The sequence below is a fragment of the Giraffa tippelskirchi genome, chromosome 6 (assembly GCF_054371585.1).
Source record: "Giraffa tippelskirchi isolate mGirTip1 chromosome 6, T2T-mGirTip1v1.2.pri, whole genome shotgun sequence".
Taxonomy (NCBI): Eukaryota; Metazoa; Chordata; class Mammalia; order Artiodactyla; family Giraffidae; genus Giraffa; species Giraffa tippelskirchi.
Window position 1 is genome coordinate 86331288 of NC_137280.1, and position 24198 is coordinate 86355485.

General features: G+C 53.7%; 2 protein-coding genes across 2 annotated transcripts; both read left to right on the forward strand.

The window, feature by feature from the left end:
- Window positions 1-3652: 3652 nt before the first annotated feature.
- On the forward strand, window positions 3653-9175 carry PGLYRP2 (peptidoglycan recognition protein 2). The gene is made up of 5 exons (XM_081498887.1): window positions 3653-3871; window positions 4998-6083; window positions 6591-6801; window positions 7430-7727; window positions 8720-9175. The coding sequence occupies exons 1-5, from the start codon at window positions 3781-3783 to the stop codon at window positions 8807-8809; spliced, it is 1776 nt and encodes a 591-aa protein (XP_081355013.1). The 5' UTR covers window positions 3653-3780; the 3' UTR covers window positions 8810-9175.
- A 3002-nt stretch (window positions 9176-12177) lies between these two features.
- Window positions 12178-23687, forward strand: RASAL3 (RAS protein activator like 3). The gene is made up of 18 exons (XM_081501176.1): window positions 12178-12235; window positions 12378-12712; window positions 14744-14874; window positions 15026-15104; window positions 15215-15276; window positions 16037-16107; window positions 16840-16966; window positions 17054-17152; window positions 17584-18126; window positions 18462-18606; window positions 18858-19002; window positions 20102-20338; window positions 20426-20627; window positions 20733-20851; window positions 21889-22279; window positions 22567-22724; window positions 23207-23270; window positions 23377-23687. Exons 2-18 carry the CDS (start codon window positions 12391-12393, stop codon window positions 23518-23520), a joined length of 3039 nt encoding a protein of 1012 aa, XP_081357302.1. The 5' UTR covers window positions 12178-12235; window positions 12378-12390; the 3' UTR covers window positions 23521-23687.
- The last annotated feature ends 511 nt before the right edge of the window (window positions 23688-24198 follow it).

Consider the following 24198-nt stretch of genomic DNA (forward strand, 5'->3'; position numbering starts at 1 on the left):
CTCACTCTTATTATCGTTACTGTTACCAAAGAAAGTGTTAGTTGTTCAGCCATGTCCAACTCTTGTGACCCTATGGACTGTAGCCAGCCAGGCTTCCTCAATCCATGGGATTCTCCAGGCAAGAATACTGGAGTGGATTGCCATGCCTCCCGAATCCAGGGATCAAACCGGGGTCTCCTGGATTGCAGGCAGATTCTTTACTGTCTGAGCTACCAGGGAAGCCCACTGTTACCAAAGTGAAAGTTATTAACTCTGATCTTGGCCCCAAACCCAGCCCTGCCCCCAAGCTCCTTTTCCTTTGTCCTCTGGCCTTGATCCCAGCTTCACTTTAGATCAAGATTCCAGGGCTCTGCCGGTGTGTGCTGAGGCTACCTCCATTAAGGATGGACCCAGGCACCAGGTACTCTCATAAGACCCCTGGTCTGTCCGCAGCCTGGAGGGACCTTGACCTTCCCTCTCACAGAGGTGGGAGGGATGCGGGGCGGGGGATGACTCATCCTGGGAATTCCAGCCTTTGTGTTGCCTCCTAGGCCCAGCCCAGCCCAGGTGCCTTGGTGTGTGGGTGCCTGGATGTTGCCTGTGTTTTAGAGCCTGACCTCAAACTGACCCCACGTCCTCAAGAAGGCCTATCCTATACTCAACAGTCACTCCCTGCTACCCATCTGGTCTCTGATCTGTGATGGGCATTCTTGGACACCCTAAGAAAATTCAACATCTTCTACTCTGGGAGAGATGGAACCCCAGACAGAGAAACTCGGGGTTTTGTATGGATAGGTCTGGGTCAAAGGTAGGAATCCTGGGCTAAGGAACCAGAATGGAGAAACTGGGGGCCCAGGGGTGATCAGGGAGGTTTCCTGGATGAAGAGTCCTACCTAAGAAAATCACTAATCCCAGATGGACCCTTAGGGAAATGCTGGCTGGCCATGTCCCTGGCTCCAAAACAACCAAGCTCCTACCACAAACTTCAAGCTTTAAAAGGGTATCAAGGCTGCCCATCTGGCCCAAGAATTACTGGGTGTGAAGCTGATCTGTCGCCAGTCTTGCCTCTGACCCTGCTCTCGCCACAGGATGGTGAAAACACACACTGGGCTTGGAGCTCTCCCCGGTTCTCACTGTGTGACCGTGGGCAAGTGATTTAACCTCTTTGAGCTCACCCTCCTGCTGGGTAAAATGAGCATGAATGGGTGGCTAAGTAAAACTTCAAGGGACTTAGAGAACAAACTTATGGTTACCACAGGAGGAGGATGGTAGAAAGGGAGAGTTAGGGAGTTTGGCATGCACGTGTACACACTGCTATATTTAAAATGGATAACCAACAAGGACCTACTGTAGAGAACAGGGAACTCTGCTCAACGTTATGTGCCAGCCTGGATGGGAAGGGAGTTTGAGGAAGAATGAATACATGATAGACGTATGGCTGAGTCCCTCTGCTGTCCACCTGAAACTATCACAACGTTGTTAATCGCTATACTTTGATATAAAATTAAAAGTTTAAAAAAATAAAATGGATGACCAGCTAAAAAAATTTTTTTTAATAAAACTGCAAGTGTCCCCCGACAGCCACGAGAATCAGAGAGACAAATCCAGGGTTCATGAGGCCGCATCAAGGTCATTTCCAGACTGCAAGGACAGCAGGTAGGGATCTCATGGGACAGTCCACCTGGCAGCCCCTGGGAGCTACCCCCAGTGGATCCAGGGCCTGAATGAAGATAAAGCAAACGAGGCACAAAGACAGTATCAGAATTCCTGGTTTTTCCTTTCACCTCTGGCTCCAGTATGTCTGAGCACAGCACTGCCCCTGATCCTGTCTTTACTAAAATGTTGCTATTTTGTTCATCATGGATTTTTTTTTTTTTTTTTTGCTTTGCTTTCAGTCTTTTAAAACACTGCCTTGTGAAGTAGGGCACTGAAAGCTGGTGCTCTGTGACAAAACAGAGGGATAGGATGAGGAGGGAGGTGGGAGGGGGATTCAGGATGGGAGACACACATATACCTGTGGCTGATTTATACTGATGTATGGCCAAAACCATCACAATATTGTAAAGAAATTATCCTTCAATTAAAATAAGTTAATAAATTTTTAAAAATAAATAAATAAGTAAAACATTGCATTAGCAGGACTTCCCTGGTCGTCCAGTGGTTAAGACTCCATCTTACAACGCAGGTGGCGTAGATTCCATCCCAGGTCAAGAAACAAGGATCCCACATGCCTTGGGGCACAGCCAGAATAAAACATTGCGTTAGAATATTATTATCTCGATGGCTGAGATTTTCAGCACCACCTTAAATTCTACACCCTCCACTCTAGTCCTGCACCCAACAGACACACAGCCCACATCCTCCACATGGTTCTACCAGACAGAGCCCCTGACCTCAAATCCTCAGAAACTGGGGCTTGGGGGAGATTTCCTCAGAATCTCCTGGGGAGCAGCCTCTGGGCTAAGCACCCCAATCCCTTAGCACCTAATTATGAGCCCCCTCTGTGTGCCCAGATTTGTGCTAGGCCATGCTTCGAATTTTGGATTTTTGGCGAATTTGAGGTGCCTGCTTGGTTGTGTCTGACTCTTTGCGACCCCATGGACTGTAGCCCTCCATGTTCCTCTGTCCATAGGATTTCTCAGGCAAGAATACTGGAGTGGGTGGCCATTTCCTTCTCCGGGGGATCTTCCTGACCCAGAGATGAACTTCCCAACCCAGAGACCAACCCGCATCTCCTGCATATCCTGCATTGGCAGGTGGATTTTTAACCTCTGAGCCACCAAGGAAGCCCATGCTGGGTGACCAGAAAGAGGACTCTCAATAGCTAAGTAGGCCCCCTGGGGAATCCCAGGCCTGGCCCAGCCCAAATAGTCCCAGGCTCGCCCAGGGCCCGCCCTCTGCTGAATGCCCAGCCTGGTGGGTCTCCTGGAAACTCCCCAGGCTGGTTTCGAGATAGGAGGCCCACAGTGAAGCAATATCCATGGCAGCCCCAGCCACGTTGAGCCCATCCCACCTGACACCAGATAAAGGGGAGACGGGCTGTCTTCAGCAGAACTTGGGCACTGACACCAGCGGAAAAGGGAGAGAACCCTGCACCACCAGCCCAGGTGAGCCCAGAAGTCAGGTCTGGGGACAAAATCAGGATCCCGAACACCTCCCCCAAGCCCAATTCCTGCTGTCAGCTATCCCTGATGGCATGGGATCCGGAGCTGGAACCAGATGAGAAGTGACATCTCCGAGTCCCCCTACGCTCAGAGCAGACTTCAGCAAAAACAGTTCTCGGCCCCTGCACCCACCCTCTGCCTGAGGCTAAAATGCTGGCATCAAAGAAGGCAGGAGGTAGTGTCAACTTCAGGCAAGCCTCTCCTCTCTCCACTCTCAGCACAGCCTGTACTGCCAGTTGGGCAGGCACCTGAGAGTCCCCTCTGGTGGCCAGAAGCAGCCACAAAACTATCGCCATAGGAAGGGTGGAATCCTGGATGGGCCTTAGTCTACCTCTCTTGGGGAATGGGCTGAATCTGCTGGAGTCTGAACTATCTGGTTTCCAAGGCCCCTCCTGGAACTTGCTGATCCTTGACCTCAGCCAGGGAGGAAAGGGATAGGCTAGGGGAGCCCCTGAGACCCAGATGACCTTGAGGCAAGGCACTCTGTACCCATACCTCTGCTGCCTCCCGCCCACAGCTCTACAAGCGGCAGCCGTGTCATTCACCGCTGGACTTTGACAGTAGCCAAAGGCACTACTTGTTTTCCCTGTCTGTCTCCTTCCAGCCCTGCTGAGATCTCCGCTGAGGTCAACTGGCTATGTCCTTTGGAAAATGGAAGCCCACAGTGGTGGTCCAGGGTATACTCTGGATCCTGTATGGATTGCTGCTGCAGCCGGAGCCAGGGACAGGTGGGTCAGAAGGCAGAGGCCTGAAGCCAGGACTCTTAGTTCTGTATATAGATACCCCTCTGTGTCCAGTTCTTTACAGGGTGAGGTTGGACCCACGAGTCTCTAGGAAACTCCAGTCTGGGAACACAGATGTTCCCAGCCCCATAGGATCCGGGCAAGGGTTAGGGGAAGAAACTGGGGCCAAAAGAGCAAAAATTAGGAAGACTTCCTGGAGGAGGGGACATAAATCTAGGACAGGAAGAATTTTACTTGGTGGTGAAGCAGTAAAGGACATTTTAGTCAGAGAGTAAAGCAAAGTTATAGAGAAATTACTATGTGAACTGTCTGGAGAAGAGTCTGAATTGCAGCAGATGGTGGAGTGTAAGGATTAGGACTTCCTGTGTTCAAATCCTGCCTCTGCCACTTCCTGGCTGTGTGATCTTAGGTAGGTAATTTAACCTCTTCACTCTCATAGGGTCCTTGTGAAGATTAAATGTGTTCAGTTATATAAGTCACCTACAATGGTGCCCGGCACATAGTAAATGTTTAATTAATATCAGCTATTATTCAACAACTCACCCTAGCTCTGAGCCCCACACTTTTAAGTTCTAAGTTCAGCCACTGACATTTCTCCCACAAGGCACAGGCTCACCCTCTCCTGGGCACCCTTCAAGACACCATTCCCTCTATATTTCTGCAAACTCTAATCCACTAAGAAAAACTGTTCATCATTCCCTCAAAATACCTGGGGACACTGCCCACTCTTATCCATCACAGCATCACCATCCTGGCTTCAGCCACCTTCACTACTTACCTCCACCCTCTCTCCCCTTCTCTACTCTGGTCCGCCCTCCAAAAAATTATATTCTTCATATGGCACTCAAAAGAGCAATCTTAGAATTTCAACCTGGCTGTGTATCTCTCTTGCTCATGAAGCTGCTGTGGCTCCCCAGTGCCCACTGATAGTCTAAGCTCCTTAATCTGTTGTCTATGCCTCAGTTTCCTCACCTACACAAGGGCAGTGTCAGACACCGTAAAGTTGTCCAACAAAGAGCTGGGGGCATTGAGAAGATGTAGAAGCGGCAGAGGGAGGCTGAGGAACAGGGGGTACTGGGCTGTTGGGTTAATGCCATCCCTCCTCCCACAGCGACCCTGCCCCTGCTCATGGACTCTGTCATCCAGGCCCTGGCTGAGCTGGAGCAGAAGGCGCCAGCCACTGAGGCTGGCCATAGTGCTTCTGCATGGCTGCTGTCAGCCCAGGGCTCTAGTACCCACAGTCCCCTCCATCACTTCCTACTGGAGGGGAAGAGTCTCAACACCACTGAGCTGGATCCTCCTTCACTGAGCCCAGAGCTTCGAGGCCTGATGGAAGAGGTGGCGAGACACAGCGTGCAGGATGGGAAGGAATATGGGGTGGTATTGGCACCCGATGGCTCGACTGTGGCTGTGGAGCCTCTTCTGGCAGGGCTTTGGGCAGGGCTTCGGGGACGCAGAATCGTAAACCTCTCCTTAGAGAGCACGGCCACCCCTCCGGATGCTGGAGTCACCTTTCCAGACCTTGGATCCACCTCCCCAGGGCTCAGCGATGCCTCCCCTGATGTCACCTCTGTGGATGTCGGAGCTGTGTCTCCAAATGTTAGCACCAAAAATCTAGATGTCGGAGCCACCTCTCCAGAAGTTAGACCTGGCTCTCCAGATGTCCAAGCCTCCTCTCCAGATACCAAGGCCAAGTTACCAACCGCTGTGGACAGCCTTCTCCTGGTCACCCTGGCCAGAGACCTGGGCCTGAACTTCCTCCAGGGCGCCCAGACCTGGAATCATTCTGAACTGGGAACTGAGGGATGCTGGGACCAGCTCTCTGTTCCCCGGACCTTCACGCTTCTCCGTCCTGAGGCATCACCCCTCACCACGGCCTTCCTCAATGGTGCCCTGGACGGAGCCCTCCTTGGAGACTACCTGAGCCGGACCCCTGAGCCCCAGCCACCCTTCAGTCACCTGCTGAGCCAGTACTATGGAGCCGGGGTAGCCGGAGACCCAGGATTTCGAAGCAACTTCCGACGGCACAACGGAGCTGCTCTGACTTCGGCCCCCACCCTGACCCAGCAGGTATGGGGGGCCCTCATCCTGCTACAGAGACTAGAGCCAGCACACCCTCATCTACAGGGCATGAGCCAAGAAGAGCTGGCACAGGTGGCCACCCACGCTACCAAGGAGTTCACTGAGGCTTTCCTAGGTGAGTAGAACGCCCACCCACTGAGACAATCCTCCTCACAGATATCTTCTCAGTGCCAGACAGGTCAGTGGGATCTATGGTTAGGGGATTCTAGAAGAGGCCAACGGGACTAGGATGCTGTTAGATTTAGTTCCCAGTGGGGGCCAGAGTGGTGTGCTTGAAGAGTGAAAAAAAGTAAAAAGTGTTAGTCACATTGGACTCTTGGTGACTCCATGGACGGTGTCTAGGCTTCTCTGTCCATGGGATCCTCCAAGCAAGAATACTGGAGTGGGTAGCCATTCCCTTCTCCAGGTGATCTTCCCCACCCAGGGGTTGAACTCGGGTCTCCTGCATTGCAGGCAGATTCTTTACCATCTGAGCCACTGGGGAAGACTGATGTGAGAATGAACTGTCCCCAAATCTGGGAGGAGACTGGAGGGATGGTCCTTACGTGCCCTCTTAGTGTGGGAGAAGGCAGCAGGCAGAGAAACAGTCGCTGACTCCCACTCTGGACTCCCTTCCCCTCAGGGTGTCCAGCCATCCACCCGCGTTGCCGCTGGGGTGCCGCACCGTACCAGGGCCGCCCGAGGCCGCTGAAGCTGCCGCTCGGGTTCTTGTATGTGCACCACACGTACTTGCCCGCGCCACCCTGCACCAGCTTTGAGCGCTGCGCCGCAGACATGCGCTCTATGCAGCGTTTCCACCAGCAGACACGCGGCTGGGACGACATAGGATACAGGTGGGCGGGAACCTCCAGAACGCTGGCAAGGCAGACCAAGGGGCGGGGCAGTGGAGAGACCGGGTGGGCGGAGCCTAACTCAGGGGGCGGGGTTTGAACCTGAGCAAAGCAGGCAAAACGGAGGCGGAGTTTAGGGTGGGTGGAGCCAGGGTGGAGAGGGGCGGAGCCTAGACTGGGGTTGGAGTCTTAATAGCTTAGCTACTCTAAAGAGCTCAACAGTGGGACTCTTTTGAGTCTGGGGTGTAAACTAGGAAAGGAGTCCAGACTTGGGAGAAGAACAGGACCTGTGGTAGCGGCTAAGTCTGGGACGGAGCAGTGATGGATATGGTTTCAGACAGAAAAGGGTCAGAATTGCGGAGGAGTTAGACTTGAAATAATGGGGAGGGAGCTGGGTAGAAAGAGACCGGGCTGATGTTGAGGACAGATCCAGAGAAACGGGACTATTTCTGGGGTGACATTTGGAGGGAGAGTGGAACACGGCTGGACGAGGTGGAGTCTGCGTGACCGGGGGAAACTTGGGGTGACGATGGCACGGAAACTTGGCACGGGTGCGGAAACTGGGTTGGAGGGCCAGATGCGGAGCGAGGCCTCACGCCGTCTGGTTCCTGCTTCCCTCTCTCCTCTGCAGTTTTGTGGTGGGCTCAGACGGCTATGTGTACGAGGGCCGCGGATGGCACTGGGTGGGTGCGCACACACTCGGCCACAACTCCCGCGGCTTCGGCGTGGCCTTGATAGGCAACTACACTGCGGTGCTGCCCTCAGAGGCCGCGCTGCGCGCGGTGCGAGACGAGCTCCCGCGCTGCGCTGTACGCGCGGGCCTCCTGCGGCCAGACTATGCGCTGCTAGGCCACCGCCAGCTCGTGCGCACTGAGTGCCCTGGCGACCTGCTCTTCAACCTGCTGCGCACCTGGCCGCACTTCGACAAGGTGAGTCCCCCGACGCTCGCACCACCTCGGCCTGAGGCCCCTCTGTGCACACAAGCTCAGCGCGTGCCCTGATCCCTGCCTGCTTGCCTAACCCCAGCAGGCCCCTCTCACTCCTTCTTGTAACCCTGTGCCCACAACCTCAGCTAAGACCCTGCACTCCCTTGCAATCTATTCAGGCAATCTAGACCCAGACTTCAATCATTCTGCTTGCAACATAGCCTACTGCCCCTGCCCCTCTGCATTTCACAACCGTTTCCCAGCCACCCAACCTTGCCCTCACCCTTGCTCCCAACCCAAAGGCTCTCTGTCCACACAACAGTGATCAAGCCTGTGACCCTCTACAGAAAACCTCTTTGCATAGGATAGCTTCGGTGCTGTGTGCTAAGTCAACTTCAGTCATGTCAGACTCTTTGCAACCCTGTGGACTGTAGCCCACCAGGCTCCTCTGTCCACGGGATTCTCCAAGCAAGAATACTGGAGTGGGTTGCCATGCCATTCTTCAGGGGATCTTCCCAACCCAAGGATGGAACCCAAGTCTCTCATGTCTCCTGCATTGGTAGGTGGGTGCTTTACCACTAGCACCACCTGGGAAGCCCACACAGCTCTGCACAGCCCCAACCCAGTTGCTGCAATCCTCTGCTCAGACCATCTCAGTCTCAAGGATGCTTGTTCAGCCCCAGGCTCCTTCACCCTTGATGACAACTCTCATGCTGGAGCAATCTAGGCCCCGCCAGCACATTCTCAGCTTGATGATGGCACCACACCACCGACCATAATGACAAAACACCTCTATAATCACCCCTGTACAATCAAGCTCCACTTTCAAACTACCACTCCATTTCAATAAGCTGGCCTGCAGTTGGGGTTGTACCCACCTCCTCACTTTGAGCCCCTGTCCTCCTACCCATCCAGGGTGCCACCATGAAGAGAGCAAACCCAGCTCCATTATCACACACCTCCCCCCCCCACCTAAACTCTCTTGTCTTTTTCAGAATGTGAAACCAAGAACTGCCAGGAGAGCCTCCAGCAGATCCAAGAGAAGACCACCTCCAACGATACTGCTATCCCCTGACCTCCAATAGACCCTGGAGGGACTTCCCCAGTGGTCCGGTGGTTGAGAATCCACCTGCCAATGCAGGGGATATGGGTTTGATCTCTGGTCTGGGAAGATTCCACATGCTGTGGAGCAACTAAGCCTGTGGCCACAACTACTGAGCCCTGGCTCTAGAGCCCGCAAGTCGCAACTACTGAGCCAGAGTGCTGCAACCGTTGAAGCCTGCACATCTAGAGCCCTGTGTTCCACAAGAGAAGCCACCACAATGAGAAGCCTGAGCACTGCAATGAAGGGCAGCCCCCACTTGCTGAAACTAGAGAAAGCCCACCCACAACAGCAAAGGCCTAGCACAGCCAGAAAATAAAATAAATTTTAAACATTAAAAAAAAAAAAAGGACACCATGAATAGAAAGCTTGTGGTCAAGCATCATCTGCATTTGCACGTTCCATCTTAGTTTGGGGTTGCCCAGAAGCAGACCCTGGGACAAGAATCCCAGTAAAAGCAGTTTGTCTGCGTGGTGATCCCAGGACATATCACCCAGGGAATAAGGAAATGACACAGGGAAGGGAAGTCATGTTGGTATGGGAGGCACATGGAGCTCCATCACACTGGGGACCTCTGGGGAACAGTGTAGGGCATATACCTCAGAGACATCCCACTTAAAGGGCAAGGGAGCTGGAGTACTGATCCTCCAACTTCCATAGTCATTGGATGAGGGCAGCCCCCTGGTTATTTTCTTTTTTTTTTTCTGTTTAGTCACTCAGTTGTGTCCAACTCTTTGCAACCCCATGGACTGTAGCCTGCTTGACTCCTCTGTCCTTGGGATTTCCCAGGCAAGAATACTGGGGTGGGTTGTGCTTTCCTTCTCCAGGGGATCGTCTCATGTCTCTTGCTTGGCCCCGAGCTCCCAGGGAGGTGTTAACATGCTGGCACTTTGGCACTGCTAGTTGTACAGGCTGGAGGAGGAAATGGCAACCCACTCCAATATTGTTGCCTGGAGAATCGCAGGGACAGAGGAGCCTGATGGGCTGCCGTCTGTGGGGTCGCACAGAGTCGGACACGACTGGGGGCGGCAGCAGCAACAGTTGTACAAGCACTGTAGACTCCATCTGTCAGAGAAAAGTCCTCCAGCAAAGATGCAGGGAGTGGGGCCAATGCACAATGAAGTGGTGATGGCTCAGAGACACAGAACACTGGGAGAAGCTCCCTCTGTGTGCAGTGAGTGGACCGGGTGCAGTATGAATGAAGTGGGCATAGCTAAGGTGTGTGCACCTGCGTGAACATGTCCAGCTCCTGGAGAAGGATTTTTGATCCTCACTGAAGACCCTCCTCCTCAGGACAGGTTGTAGAATGTTCGAGGCCCGGTGCAAAATGAAAACGCAGGCCCCTTGTCCAAAAAGCAGGAACTTCAAGACAGCAACAGCAGAGCATTAAATCAAGCTCAGTGTAGAGCCTTGAGCATGGGGCCCTGGCTGACTGCAAAGGCCACATGCTAATAAGGGCAGTTCTACCCATCCCATCATGTAAATGCTGGTCACCCTTGCCTTTGCACAAGCTATTCCTTCTATCTGGTATGCCCTTCCCACGACCAGCTCTTTCTCATGCTTCGGGTCACAAATGCCAGCTCATCATGGAGGCCCTCCTGGGTTTTTCCAGCTCAAAGTGGGTCTCTTGTGCTCAGCCTCTACTCTAGTCTGTCTATTTTCTTTTAAGTCCTCCTCACTAGCTAGAAATGTCCTACATTCATGTTCAGGACTTGTCTCTCTTGCTGTACTGTGAGTTCCAGGAAGGAAGGAATCAAGTTCATCTTGTTCCTTGTTGCTTCTCCAGTACCAGTGCGTAGTAGGCATGAAGGGAACATTGGTTGAAGAAACAAGGTGTCCCATTATGAATCTTTTGAAACTGTTGGTATCATCTTGTACAAATCAGGAAACCAAGGCTCAGAGAGAGGAAGTGACTTGCCTGAGGTCACACAGTGAGAGAAGGACCACCTGGCTCTCAAACTCACTCTGGGACCAGTGGACCAGTATTCTACTGATTCTCACATTAACTCACTCATTCCTTAGAACAGCATTTGGCCACCGTTTTTTTTTTTTTCAAGTGAACACTTATTGTGGTATAACACAGATGCAAGAAAGGGCACCAAAATGTGTGGTTAATGAATTTTCACAGCAGAACACACCCATGTAACCATCACTCAGCTCAAGAAATACAAGAAGTTATATTTATATTATGTGAAGTTCACTTCATTAAAAAAAAAAAATGATCAGCTCCCAAAAGGCTCCCTTGTGCTCCCCCACCTCCCTAGTCTCCAGCCCCTCCAAAGGGAAACCCGTCTCCTTACTTGTTACACATGTTTTGCCTGCTTTGGAACCTCATATAAATGGAAATACATAGTGTTTAATCTTCATTGTTTGTATTTTTTTGTTCAGCATTGTTTGTGATTCAGCTGAGTTCAATTATTCTTATTGCTACACAATATTTCACTACGAGAAGAGACCACAATTTATCCATTCTACTGTATATGCACATGTTGGTTGTTTTCAGTTTGGGGCTATCAGGTGGCACAGTGGTAAAGAATCTGCCTGCCAGTGCAGGAAACGCAGGAGACACGGGTTCGATTCCTGGGTGGGGAAGATACCCTGCAGGAGGGTATGGCAACCCACTCCAGTATTCTTGCCTGGAGAATTCCATGGACAGAGGAGCCTGGCAGGCTAAAGTCCATAGAGTTGCAAAGTTGGGCACAACTGAAGCGACTTAGCACGCAAGCACGCGATCTTTATAAGGGCTTCTCTGGTGGCTCAGTGATAAAGACTCTACCTGCCAATACAGGCAACACAGGAGACCCAGATTTGATCCCTGGTTGGGGAAGATCCCCTAGGGTAAGAAATGGCAACTCAATCCAGTATTCTTGCCTGGGGAATCCCACAGACAGAGGAGCCTGGTGGGCTACAGTCCATGGGGTTGCAAAGAGTAGGACAAAGAGTAGGACATGACTGAGCAACTGAGCACACACATGCATTATGAATAGGGCTGGTGGGCATGTCTACTGGGTGTTTACCTGGCATATACACCCACTATGTGGAACTGCGGAGTCAGAGAAGAGGTATATGGTCAATGTTCATAGATAACACCAGGTTTCCAGCTTGGATGAGTCGGTCTACACTCTGACCAGCAGTGGATGAGAGTTCCAGCATTTGATCAGCATGTATCCATTTTGCAGAGAAGTCAACTAAGGCTCAAAGAGGGGCATGGGCTGCCTCCTGGTCACTGAGAGATTCTGGGTCCTGCTCTGTCACCTCCTCTCCTCTAGCATCCTGCCCCCTGTTGTGCCCTCCCAGCCTGGCTGTGGGGTGGGGTGGGACAGACGGGGTCACGTGGAGTTGCGTTCAGCCAGAGGAAGCCAGGCAGGGTGCAGACGGCTGCTGATTCTGAGGCTGGTCAGGAATCAAGGTAAGAGAGGGACTACATGTGGCCTCCAAAGGGGGTTCCCTGGGGGCAGAGATGAGAGTGAGGAGGGGGCGGAAATGAAGACAGCACAACCCTGTCCAGTGGGCAGACACCAGACAGAATTATCACCTTCTCATTCCCCCAGGAGAATCTCTGCCATGGACCCACCTTCACCAAGCCGGGCCTCCCAAACCCAGCCTGCAGCCCCATCCCCTCTAACCTCCTACCGCTGGCACTCAGGGGGTGGTGGGGAGAAAGGGGCTGGGGGATTCCGCTGGGGCCGCCTTGCAGGATGGGGGAGGGCACAGAGCCACCAGGAGACCACGGTCAGCAGCCAGCCGGCCCCTCGCTCGCTGTTTCGTCGCGTCCTCTCTGCACCCCCCAAGGAGTCACGCACGAGCCGCCTGAAAATATCCAAGAGCCTCTGGGGGAAAAACAAGAGCCAACCACTGGATTCAGAACTGGAGCCAGAAAACTCAGGTATGTGGCTCCCCCACCCTGGCTGGGAGGCCCGGATGCAGGGAGGTTTTGTCTGCCTCCGGAGCATCAGCCTTACAGACACAGGAAGTTGTGGGGAGTGCAAACGCCCAACAGGAAGTGGCTGGGGGCCCAGCTGGCTGCCCTCTTCCCTCTCTCCCCCTCACCCCAGGGGCCTGGGCATGGTGGCAGTGGCTAGGAACCTATGAGCTGGGGGTCCAGCCAGGGGAAGGGGCAGGGAACAGACTGATGTGGCAGCACTGTCCAGATGCCAAATGGCTCTTGGCCCCGATAGGTCTCTCCTCATATTCAGTGGCCCAGGTGTCTTTTCTCCTGCTTGGATACCCATTTCTGCTGTCTCCTACTCTCCTGCCCTCCAGCCTCAGTGTCTTAGTATCTCCTCTTTCTTGAGCTTCAGTTTCTCCACAGGTTAAACTGGAATCATGACTCCTATCCTGAAGGGTATATCATTCATTCAGTCAGTCATTCAAACAGAGGTCTGTGAGCATTTACTATGTTCCAGGCCTGCCCTGAGTTAGCCACTGAGGACACAGCAGGAACAAAACAGATGAAACTGCCTGCCTCATGGAGTTCATGGTGCAGTGAGTGTGACAGACTGTAAACAAGTAAATAAGGAGATGACAGGTGGGGCTAAGTGTCACACAGAGATCTAGAATTGTGAAGGATACCATGAGAGTTGGAGCTCAGGAATGCCTGGGACTCAGCACATTTTATGTGATCTGTTAGCAAGTGAAGTTATCGCTTATTCCCCTGGTGGTAAAACAGTAGGATGGATGAGTCCTCTGGAGGGGTTGATTCAGTCCTCCTATTTCTGAAAGCTCATTTAATTCTCATCATTCATATTCCCATTTTGCAGAGGTATCCCTTCAGCCCCCTCCAGGGTATCAGATATTGCCCACTCCATAGCATCCAGTGAGAGCTCTCTGACAAGCCCACCTGCCCTTCCCCTACTCAAACACCTCCCATGGCTCCTTAATACCTTCAAGATGAATCCCCATCTCCTCTAACTGACACCCAAGCTTCTGCCAATCTCTTTCTGAACCTTCCCCTCCAGACATTAAGCCCTCCCTTTATTTCTCTGGACCAGGCCATATGCCAACTCCCAGCCTTTGCTCAAACTGTGTGTGTGTGTGTGTGTGTGTGTGTGTGTGTGTGTGTGTGCATGCTCTCAGTTGCTCAGTCATCTCCAAATCTCTGTTACCCCACGGACTGTAACTCACCAGGCTCCTCTGTCCATGGAATTTTCCAGGAAGAATACTGGAGCAGGTTGCCATTTCCTACTCCAGGGCATCTTCTTGACCCAGGGATTGAAACTACATCTCTTGCATCCCCTGCATTGGCAGGTGGGTTCTTTACCACTGAGCCAGCTGGGAAACCCTGATCACTCTGTTCATGCTACCATCTCCTCAATCTCTGTCAAATCAAATCTGCTCTTCAAGACCCAGTGCAGGGAATTCCCTGGTGTTCCAGTGGTTAAGGGGCTTCCCTAAGTAGCTCAGTGTTGAAGAATCTGCCTGCAATGCAGGAGACATGAGTTCAATCCCTTGGTCAGGGAGATCCCCTGCAGGAGGGCACAGCAACCCACTGCAGTATTCTTGCCTGGAGAATTCCATGGACAGAGGAGCCTGGCAGGCTACAGTCCACAGGGTCACAAAGAGTCGGAAACGACTTAGCAACTAAACAGCAATAGCAGCAGATTTGGTAAAATGGGGGTTATAATAGCGTTTTGAATGGCTTTTGGAGGATTAAATGAGAGAAGGAATGTGGAATAGTAAATACAGTACAGGGCACTTAGTCTGTGGGGCTACATCCACTACCCATTACTACCCATGGCTACTGGAGACAAGGCCCAGAGAGGTGTGGAGGCTTGTCTAGCACCTGACATGACTGCTAGGTGGGCTGGGAAGAGGAGGCACTTAGGAGGGAACCCTTGATGAGCCTTGGTGAGTGGAAAGGTTGTCCTGAGGAAGAAGAAAGGACTCCCAGGTCCCCAGCGCCTCCTCCTCTACACAGAGCCTGAGCCAGAGCTGGAACCCCTGACCGCACAAATCCCAGAGGCTCCCACCCCCGATGTGCCCGTCTGGAACATCGAAGCCTTCACACTACTTGATGGGAAGCTGGTGCTGCTTGGGAATGAAGAGGAGGTAAGAGGGACCACACGGGCAAGGGAAGGGGAAGAAAGGAAGGGAGCGAGAACAGCAGTAAGGGAGCATGAGGGGTATACAGAAAGGTGTCTGCCTCTCACTCTGTCTGTCTGCCTCCCCTTTCTGATCACCCACTCCTGCTGGGGGACAGGGTCCTCGCCAGCCCCGGATGGGGAGTGCTAGCTCCGAGAGCAGCATCCAAGTGGCCTTGGGGAACCTCAAGGATCCAGGTAGGCTTGAGAGACAGGGAGAGCTGGGGTATTTGAGAATCTGTTAAAGTGGGGCAGAATCCAAGATGATCCCACCCACCCCCCAATCTTCCATCCCTGACCACCCACAGATCGGATCCCTGGAAAGACAGAGCCAGAGGCTGCTGGCGCCCACCAGGTCCACAATGTTCGGGTAAGTGGTGGGTGGAGGGGAGAGGAAAGAATTCAGACCCTCAGAGGTGAAAGGGGGGACTTTTCCTGGGTGATCTTTTTTCATTAATTTCCTGGGTTTTTTTACTTTTTAAATTTATTTATTTTTATTCTTGCCTGTGCTGGGTCTTTTTTACTGCTCATGGGCTTTCTCTAGTTGCGGCGAGCAGGGGCTACTCTTCCTGGCGGTGTGTGGGCTTCTCATGGCGGTGGTTTCCCTTGCTGTGGAGCGTGGGCTCTAGGCACATGGCCTTTAGTAAACACCACTTGGGCTCAGTAGTTGCAGCTCATGAGCTCTAGAGCTTGGGCTCAGTGATACAATGCTCAGGCTTGGCTGCTCTGCAGCATGTGGAATCTTCCCATACCAGAAATGGAAGCCGTGTCCCCTGCAATGGCAAACGGATTCTTACCCACTGAACCACTAAGGAAATCCTCCTGGGCCATCTTGACCAAGTCACTGACCCTCTGTGGGCCATAGTGTCCCTATCTGTCAAATGAAGCCAGTGAGAGAAGCTCCTTCTTGGGGCTGTTTATGTAAAGTCCATAGAGAATGTAGGAAAGCACCGTGGCTGGTGCTTTAGAAATGGCAGCTGTTGATTGCCTTTAATATTCCTGCAAATGTAGTCTGAGTTTGTGATTTCCCCCAAGATCAACAGATCTTCCAGGACATCCTGGGTGGGGCGAGGAAAGGACCTGAGGAGGGAACATAGGGTTCTGCCCAGCTGATGTCCCCCTCCCCACAGGGGCTGCTGAAGCGGTTGAAAGAGAAGAAAAAGGCCAAGTCAGAGCTAGGAGCCAGTGCTTCCCGAGATGGGTAAGGGTCTCTGAGGAGCTAGAGGGGCTGGGATTCAACACTGCCCCTCCCATTCCTCCTGCCTATAATTCTGATCTTCACCAAACATACCCTGTGGGCGGGCCTCTGTGTCCTGCCCCTTGTTGGGCAATGCTGGGGCCACTGAAAGACCCTTATCATGGAGTCAGCCCTCCATTGAAGGGTGGGGGCAGAGTGTGACACAGTAACTCTAAAATAGCAGCTGGGTCAACACCTTGGTTTGGGAGTGAGTGTCTTGGAAAGGGACGCTTGATCTGAGACATGAAGGATGTGTGTATGTGCGTGTGTGTGTGTGTGTGTGTGTGTGTGTTTGGTCATATCTGACTCTTTGCAATGCCACGGACTGTAGCCCACCAGGCTCCTCTGTCAGTGGGATTTTCCTGGCAAGAATACTGGAGTGGTTTGCTATTCCCTCCCTCCGGGGAGATATGAAGGCTAGATGGAAGTTAATCAGGCCAAAAAGGACAGGAAAAGTGTTCCAGGCAGAGGGAACAGCAAATGCAAAGGTCAAGAGGACGAATGAAGTGACAAAAACAAGGCCAGTGTGACTGGAGTACAGACAGTGAGGAATTAAGTGTCAAAAGGATGGATTCAAGTCCAACTTAGGTTCAGGTTCCCTCTGGCTTCCTTCCACCCTTTGGGCTGTAGGGGGCAGGTTGTGGGGGTCAGGCGAGTGAGTAGGAATGACAGCTTGCTCACGTGCCCCTTCGCCAGGCCCCCCAGTGCTCTGGGCTCCCGGGAGTCGCTGGCTACGATTTCCGAACTGGACCTCGGAGCCGAGCGAGACGTGCGGGTCTGGCCACTGCACCCCAGCCTGCTGGAGGAGCCCCACTGCTTCCAAGTAAGTAAAGGCAACTCTCCACCTCGCCTGATCCTTTGGCTCAACCCTTGGCCTCAACCGCACTCTTGGATTCTCCCTCCTCAACAGGTAACATGGGCGGGCGGGAGTCGGTGCTTCTCCTGTCGCACGGCTGCCGAGAGAGACCGCTGGATCGAGGACCTTCGTCGCCACTTCCAGCCTAGTCAGGTCGGTAGTGTGCAAGGTCGGACCTGGAGGCCCCGGCCCCGCCCCTTCCACCCAACCCAAATCCCACTCGCGCCAGAACTTTGCCCCTTGGACACACCTGCCTTCCTACACTTTTGCAACCACTCCGAGATCCTCTGCTGATTCCATGAATTACCAGCCCCTTGCACAGCTTGGACTGTATTCAATCCAAGCCCTATTTGCACCCCAGGGAGTCGCCAAGTTTCCACCCCGCGGTTACTCCTCCATGCCCTGGACCCCGGATCTCTCCGGGAGGGCCCAGAAAAGCTAGAGGATCATCGTGGGACCCCCATAGTCCGGCTGTCTTCCCCCAGAGGCCCAGCGAACCCCTGGGAGCACGCGCCCCGCGCTTCACCTCTGGTGTGCAATGTGGAGCACCGAAGCCACGCTCCTGTCTCTGCTTTGGTCCGCAGGACAACGTGGAGCGGGAAGAAACGTGGCTGAGCGTGTGGGTGCACGAAGTGAAGGGGCTGCCCCGGGCGGCGGCGGCGGCGCCAGGAGTGCGAGCGGAGCTGTGGCTGGACGGAGCGCTGCTGGCGCGCACAACTCCGCGGGCCGGCCCGGGCCAGCTCTTCTGGGCAGAACGCTTCCACTTTGAGGCGCTGCCGCCAGCGCGTCGCCTGTCCCTGCGACTACGCGGAGCGGGCCCCGGGGACGCGGTGCTGGGCCGGGTGGCCTTGGCGCTGGAAGAGCTGGGCGTCCCCCGTGTGCCCGCCGCGGGTCTGGAGCGCTGGTTCCCGCTGCTCGGGGCGCCAGCCGGCGCAGCGCTGCGGGCACGAATCCGGGCGCGGCGCCTGCGAGTGCTGCCGTCGGAGCGCTACAAGGAGCTGGCGGAGTTCCTCACGTTCCACTACGCGCGCCTCTGTGGGGCTCTCGAACTCGCGCTGTCCGCTCAAGCCAAGGAAGAGCTGGCCGCTGCCATGGTGCGCGTGCTGCGGGCCACCGGCCGGGCTCAGGTGCGGCGCCGCGACGGGACGAACCCGGGTGACCAGGGGCTGACCGATCGCGTGCTCCAAGCGGGGAGTTGGCGGGGATCAGTACCAGAGTGGTATCTTCGAGGGGCGGGGCAGCTTGAGGGGTGGGGTCTGAACTGAGCTTCTGCGCTGTGAGACCCAAGTTTCTGTTTTGATGGGGAGGTTCCCGTTTTGTTAAGAGCCCCAGCAGCGAGGGATGGGCCTGGGCAGCAGCTGCGAGGAGCAGGGCCTATGCCCCAAGGGTGAGCGGCCCGCCAAGAGCAGGGATTCTCACGACTCAGTCCGCACCCAGCGCAATGTAACCCCACTATGCCTAGGCCCTGGTGACAGACCTGGGCACCGCAGAGCTGGCACGCAGTGGAGGCCGTGAGGCACTGCTTTTCCGGGAAAACACATTGGCCACCAAGGCCATCGATGAGTACATGAAGCTGGTGGCACAGGATTACCTCCAAGAAACGCTGGGTGAGCAGAGTGGGGCAGAGGTCAGAGGCTTAGTTGAGCCTGCTAGGGCAACCCAGGGGAAATCTGAGAACCCTTGGGTAAACTTGGATTCTGGTGGTGGATGACGCCCTGGGGATGCTGGGATCCTAGAGCAAATTGGAGGTTCCCCAAGATTTAAGGTGCCTCTGAAGTAGGTTGGAGATGGAACCAGAGGCTGGGTGTTGTGGGTTGTGGTCATGGTCCAGGCCCTCTCTGGTTGTGCTGGACTGCAGGACGGGTCGTGCGGCGTCTCTGTGCCTCCACCGAGGACTGTGAGGTGGACCCCAGTAAATGCCCAGCCTCAGATCTGCTGCAGCACCAGAGCAGACTGCGAAACAGCTGCAAGGAGGTCTTTGAGAACATCATCCACTCGTACAAGTGAGTGTCAGGGCCCCACTTCCTCTCAGTCACTGTGCTAGCTCTGACTCCAAATTAAGGTTTCCAGATAAAATATAAGATGCCCAGTTAAATGAGATACCATATTTGTGACATAATTTTTTATACTAAAAAAAAAAGTATTCATGTTTTTAAATCTGAAATTCAAGTTTAACTGTTTATCTTAAAGTTTTATTTGCTAAATCTGGCAACTCATTCCCAATGTCATGCTACCTAACCCCAAGTAACATGGGACCTGATTCTTTGTCTTCTAGACTACAGGTGACCCCATACCCTAATTCCATGCCACCTGACCCCAGTTAACATAGGGTCTCAATCCTGTTGGAGCTTCCCTGGTGGCTCAGATAGTTAAGAATCAGCCTGCAATGCAGAAGACCTGGGTTTGATCCCTGGTTTGGGAAGATCCCCTGGAGAAGGGAATGGCAACCCCACTCTAGTATTCTTGCCAGGAGAATTCCATGGACAGAGGAGCCTGGCAGGCTTCAGTCCATGGAGTTGCAGAGTCAGATAGGAGTCAGCAACTAACACTTTCACTTTCACTCAACCCTATGATCTTTGATTCCAGTAATGCCATACTCCCAATCCCATGATCCCTGACCTTAAGTGACCCTATATCCCAAATCCCATGTAACTAGAATTCCTAGGCTTCCAATTCCTTGACCTCTGACCCTAGGTTAACCTGTGTGCCTAATCCCATGTCACCTAGGACATCAATCTCATGATTTCTGAATCTAGATGACTCTGTGACCCAATCTTATGCTACTTCATACTATGTACTCTGTCTGGCACCGCAGTTTCATGTCCAGTTATAGCTGGACATGAAGCTCATGGCTTCTGTCCTCCTGTGAACATATACCCCCAAATCTAAGATTTCTGACTCCAGAAGTCACCACAATGAGTACACCACTGATAAGCCTTGACCCCAAGCAGACCTATAACCCCAAGCATCATTATCCCCAATGTCTTCTATCCTGGAACTTAGTATGCAGGTGTCTATTGACCCCTGACCTTAGAATTTCGATCATCCATGAAATCTTATGCTCATATCTTTCCCCTCTGACTATTGCCTCTTCTCTCCCAGCTGGTTCCCAGCAGAGCTGGGCACTGTGTTCTCAGGCTGGCGAGAAGCATGCAAAGCACGTGGCTCTGAGGCACTGGGGCCCCGACTTGTATGTGCCTCTCTCTTTCTGCGGCTCCTGTGTCCTGCCATTCTGTCACCCAGCCTCTTCGGTCTAGCACCAGAGCACCCGGCGCCTGGCCCAGCCCGCACCCTCACACTGATCGCCAAGGTCATCCAGAACCTTGCCAACCATGCTCCGTAGGTGCTGGGAGGCTGGGGAGCCACACTGGGGTGGTGGGGGTGGAAGATGCTGGACCTGACCCACCCAGTTGGGCTCTGATGCAGGTTTGGTGAGAAGGAAGCCTATATGAGCTTCATGAACACCTTTCTGGAGGATCATGGACCTGCCATGCAACATTTCCTGGACCAAGTGGCCATGGTGGATGCAGACACAGCACCCAGTGGTTATCAGGGCAGCAGTGACCTGGCCCTCCAGCTGGCAGTCCTGCATGCTCAGCTCTGTACCATCTTTTCTGAACTTGACCAGGTGTGGCCTGAGCACAGAGCCCAGAACATGAGGTAGGGAGGTAAGAGAGTAGGGGTTTCTGGTCCTGGAGAGTTTGCTCAACATCCTCCCTGCATGCTTTACCAGGCCACCCGGGACAACCTGGAACCACTGCCCACTATCCTGCATGCCATCGAAGAGGGCCGACCTGTACCTGTGACTGTACCAATGTGTCTCCCAGCACCCCGCACCCAGGGCCATTCCAGGTAACTACTTGCCTCGAGTCTGACCTGATCCAGTTCTGATGGGTGGGAGTAGGGGAAGGGCCAAAGGCATGCATGGGGTCAGAGGTGAAGACAGGATCGTGTCAGGGGTCAGAGAAAGGGTCATGTTCATCATCAGAGACATTGTAGGATGGAGGTCAGAGGCTGGAGACAGGGTCATCTCGAGGGTCAGGGAGAGGCTCACAGTGCCATCAGAGAGGGGGACATCAGGTCAGATTGGAATCTGAGGTGGGGATTAGGCATTGCAGAGGTCAGAGAGAGGTCACATCTAGGGTCAGAGAGAGAAAGTGACATTGTCACTTTCAGCAATGAGGGGCAGATCTCAGGTCGGGCCCAGGAGATGGGGTCAAAGTTTATGGGCAGAGTCATTTTGGGGGTCAGAAGTCAGGGACCACGTTCTTTCAGAAAGCAGAGACAGGTTCAGTTGAAGGTCAGAGTTTGGGGACAAGAGGGAGTCAGATTGGGAAAGAAGAGGGTACAGTTTTGAGCAGAGGTCAAGCTCCAGCGGGCTTCCCAGGTGGTGCTAGTGGTAAAGAACCTGCTTGCCAGTTCAGGATATGTAAGAGACACAGGTTCGACCACTGGTTTGGGAAGATTCTCTGAAGGAGGGCATGAGAACCCACTCCAGTATTCTTGACTGGACAATCCCATGAACAGAGGAGCCTGGTGGTCTACAGTCCTTAGGATTGCAAAGAGTTGGGCAGGATTGAAGTGATTTAGCATGTAGACAAGCTCCGGCAGATTGGAAGTAGAGATTACACAGAGCCTCAAGTCAAGCGTAACACTGTGTCAGAGCTCCGGGACAAGGCTAAAGAGGAATCAAAGGTTAGATTGAGGTCATAGAAGGGACAGTATTATCGAAAGTCCAGGACAGGATCAGAAGTCAAAATGGGATCCCTTTAGCCACAGGGCTTGCAGAGAAGTAAAAGATCAGGGATGGAGTTATTTCTGGTGGAAGGTAGAGGTGTGGGTCAGCTCAGAAACCGGTGGAAGGTCTGAGCTCCCTATCCCACCCCCAGCATCTCTGCAGGGGAGAAGCCTGGCTTTCTGGCCCCCCGAGACCTCCCCAAGCACACCCCTCTCATCTCCAAGAGTCAGTCCCTGCGCAGCGTTCAAGGAGCAGGTAGTTGGGCCCGGCCGCAGCTGGAGGAGGAACAGCGCCCCCGGCTGCCTCGGCCGGTACAGCGCACGCAGAGTGTCCCGGCTGGCCGCCCCGCTCGCCGCCGCCCGTCTGCCGGACCGCGGCCGCGACCCAAAGGCTCCCTACACACTGGACCCGCGCCGCGCGGTCGGCCCTGGACTGGAGCCTCAGCATCGCTGCCTCGGAAGCCGTCGGTGCCCTGGCAGCGCCAGATGGACCAGCCAAGAGACAAAGACCAGGCGCTGGGCACCCACCGACCCGTGGGCAAGGTGAGGTGTACAGCTCAGGTCCGCGCATAGAGTGGGGAGACAGGATTGGAAAAAGACTGAAAGATAGGCAGGTCTCGGTTCAAACACCGAGCTTGCTGTGCTCTGTGATTCAGGCCTAACCCAACCCTTTCTGAGCCTCAGTTTTCCTCTTCTGTACAATTAGAGCGTCGTTACCCTATAGGCAGGGCGGTGAGGAGGCAGAGGAAACGGAACAGGGAGGTCAGTCAGGGTCCGTGGGGAGAAGGGGCAGGACAGTGGCTCAGGTTACAGTTGCTCCCTCCCCACAGCTGGCGGAGCTTCAGTGCGAGGTGGCTGCCCTGCGTCAGGATCTGAAGGCGCTGTCCGGCCTCGTGGAGTCACTCAGCACCCACATCCGGTCCTTGAGCGAGCAGCAGGAGCAGCTTCGGACCCAGCTTCAGCTCTTGGATTCCAGGCTCCGAGAAGGGTAAGCCCCGCCCCCTCCATTAGCTCCGTCCCAGGAGGCCTTGCTAAAGAGAGATCGGCTCAGGCCCCGCCTCCCAGTAAGTCCACCCAAATCACGCCTGGCACGGCCACGCCCCCTCTGTAAGACCCGCCCCAACACATCGAAGACCCGCTTCTTGGTCACCTCCATCCACCTCAAGTCTCTGGGAGGTCCTCTCGTGCAGTCCCTCAGCTCCTTCCAAACAAGTTGAGACAGACCCTCTATATCTTAGTCTGGGCCCGCCCCTATCCAGCTGACGACCTCACGAAGGACTGGTTGATTGGTCCTTTCATCTCAGGTTCTAATTCACCAACTCCTTCTTCAAAAGTATCTAGGCCCCACCCCCAGGCTGGATAAATCCCACCTCCATCTCAAGCTCCGCGCCGGATTCCGTGACTCCAACCGGGAGCTCTAGGGGAGTCCCTCAGCCTCTGACTCTTTCTTCTCACCCGTAATCCCTACAGGACCGCGAAGTTGGATCCAGGGCGCGATCCTCCAACCAATGAGGGCCACAGGCTGAAAAGTCTGGTGAGACCCATGCCCGAGCCCTGGGACAGATTTAGGATGGGTGAGGGAACACGAGTTGGGATGCAACCCTCCCCTGGCTCTGAGTCCACTGCCGCTGCCTCCCCAGGAGTGCCGACTGGCTGAGATAGAGAGTACTCAGGCCCAGCTGAAGGATACCATCCAGAACCTGCAGCTTCTTCCCAGGACATCGGAGTCCCAGAGCCAGCCCCTGCCCCTCAGAGCTCCCTGCATCAACGGAGACACCACTTGAGTTGCCCACTCGGCCCGACGTGCTTTGGGAGCAGAGAGAAAGCCGTCTAAGGGACTTGTCCACCCCGTGCCTCAAACCCACATGGCCTACAGTAGGGAGTGGAGCTGTAGGTGCCAAACAGTCTGGCACTATCAGGTTGCCCAGTAAAATCTTGATTTCAGTAAAAATCGGTGGTTTTTTTGCCCCTGAGCTTTGCCAATCAGAAAGCAAACTCCATCCCCTCAATCCAGCTCTCTCAAACTCTCCCCTAATTGCAGGTCTCAGGGGAGGGGGTTGATGCAGGGAGATTCTCACCAGCCATGTGACCTTAGTCCCTCACTTTCTCAGAGTCTTGATCTCCTCATTTGTAAAATGGATTTAAAGTTCCTTATACAGTAAAAGACCTATAGTTTAAAGTGTTTGATAAAAGGTATTTGTCATTGTTAGTGGTAGGAGTTGATTCTCGGTAAAGTCCAGATCTCATCTCCACTAATTTCCAGATCTCAGATGAGAGCATCTTCCTAGCGCTCCAATTCCAACATTGGCTCCTTGATGCAGTGAGGGCGTGGGTCTGGGAGGCAGATGAAAGAAGGAGTGGGTAGATATAGAGAAGGTTAAGCTCTGTGTGTGGTGGTTGAAAAAATGAACGGGCACTTGAATCATGAGTGGGTAAATGGGTGAGGGTTAGGGTGGATAGGA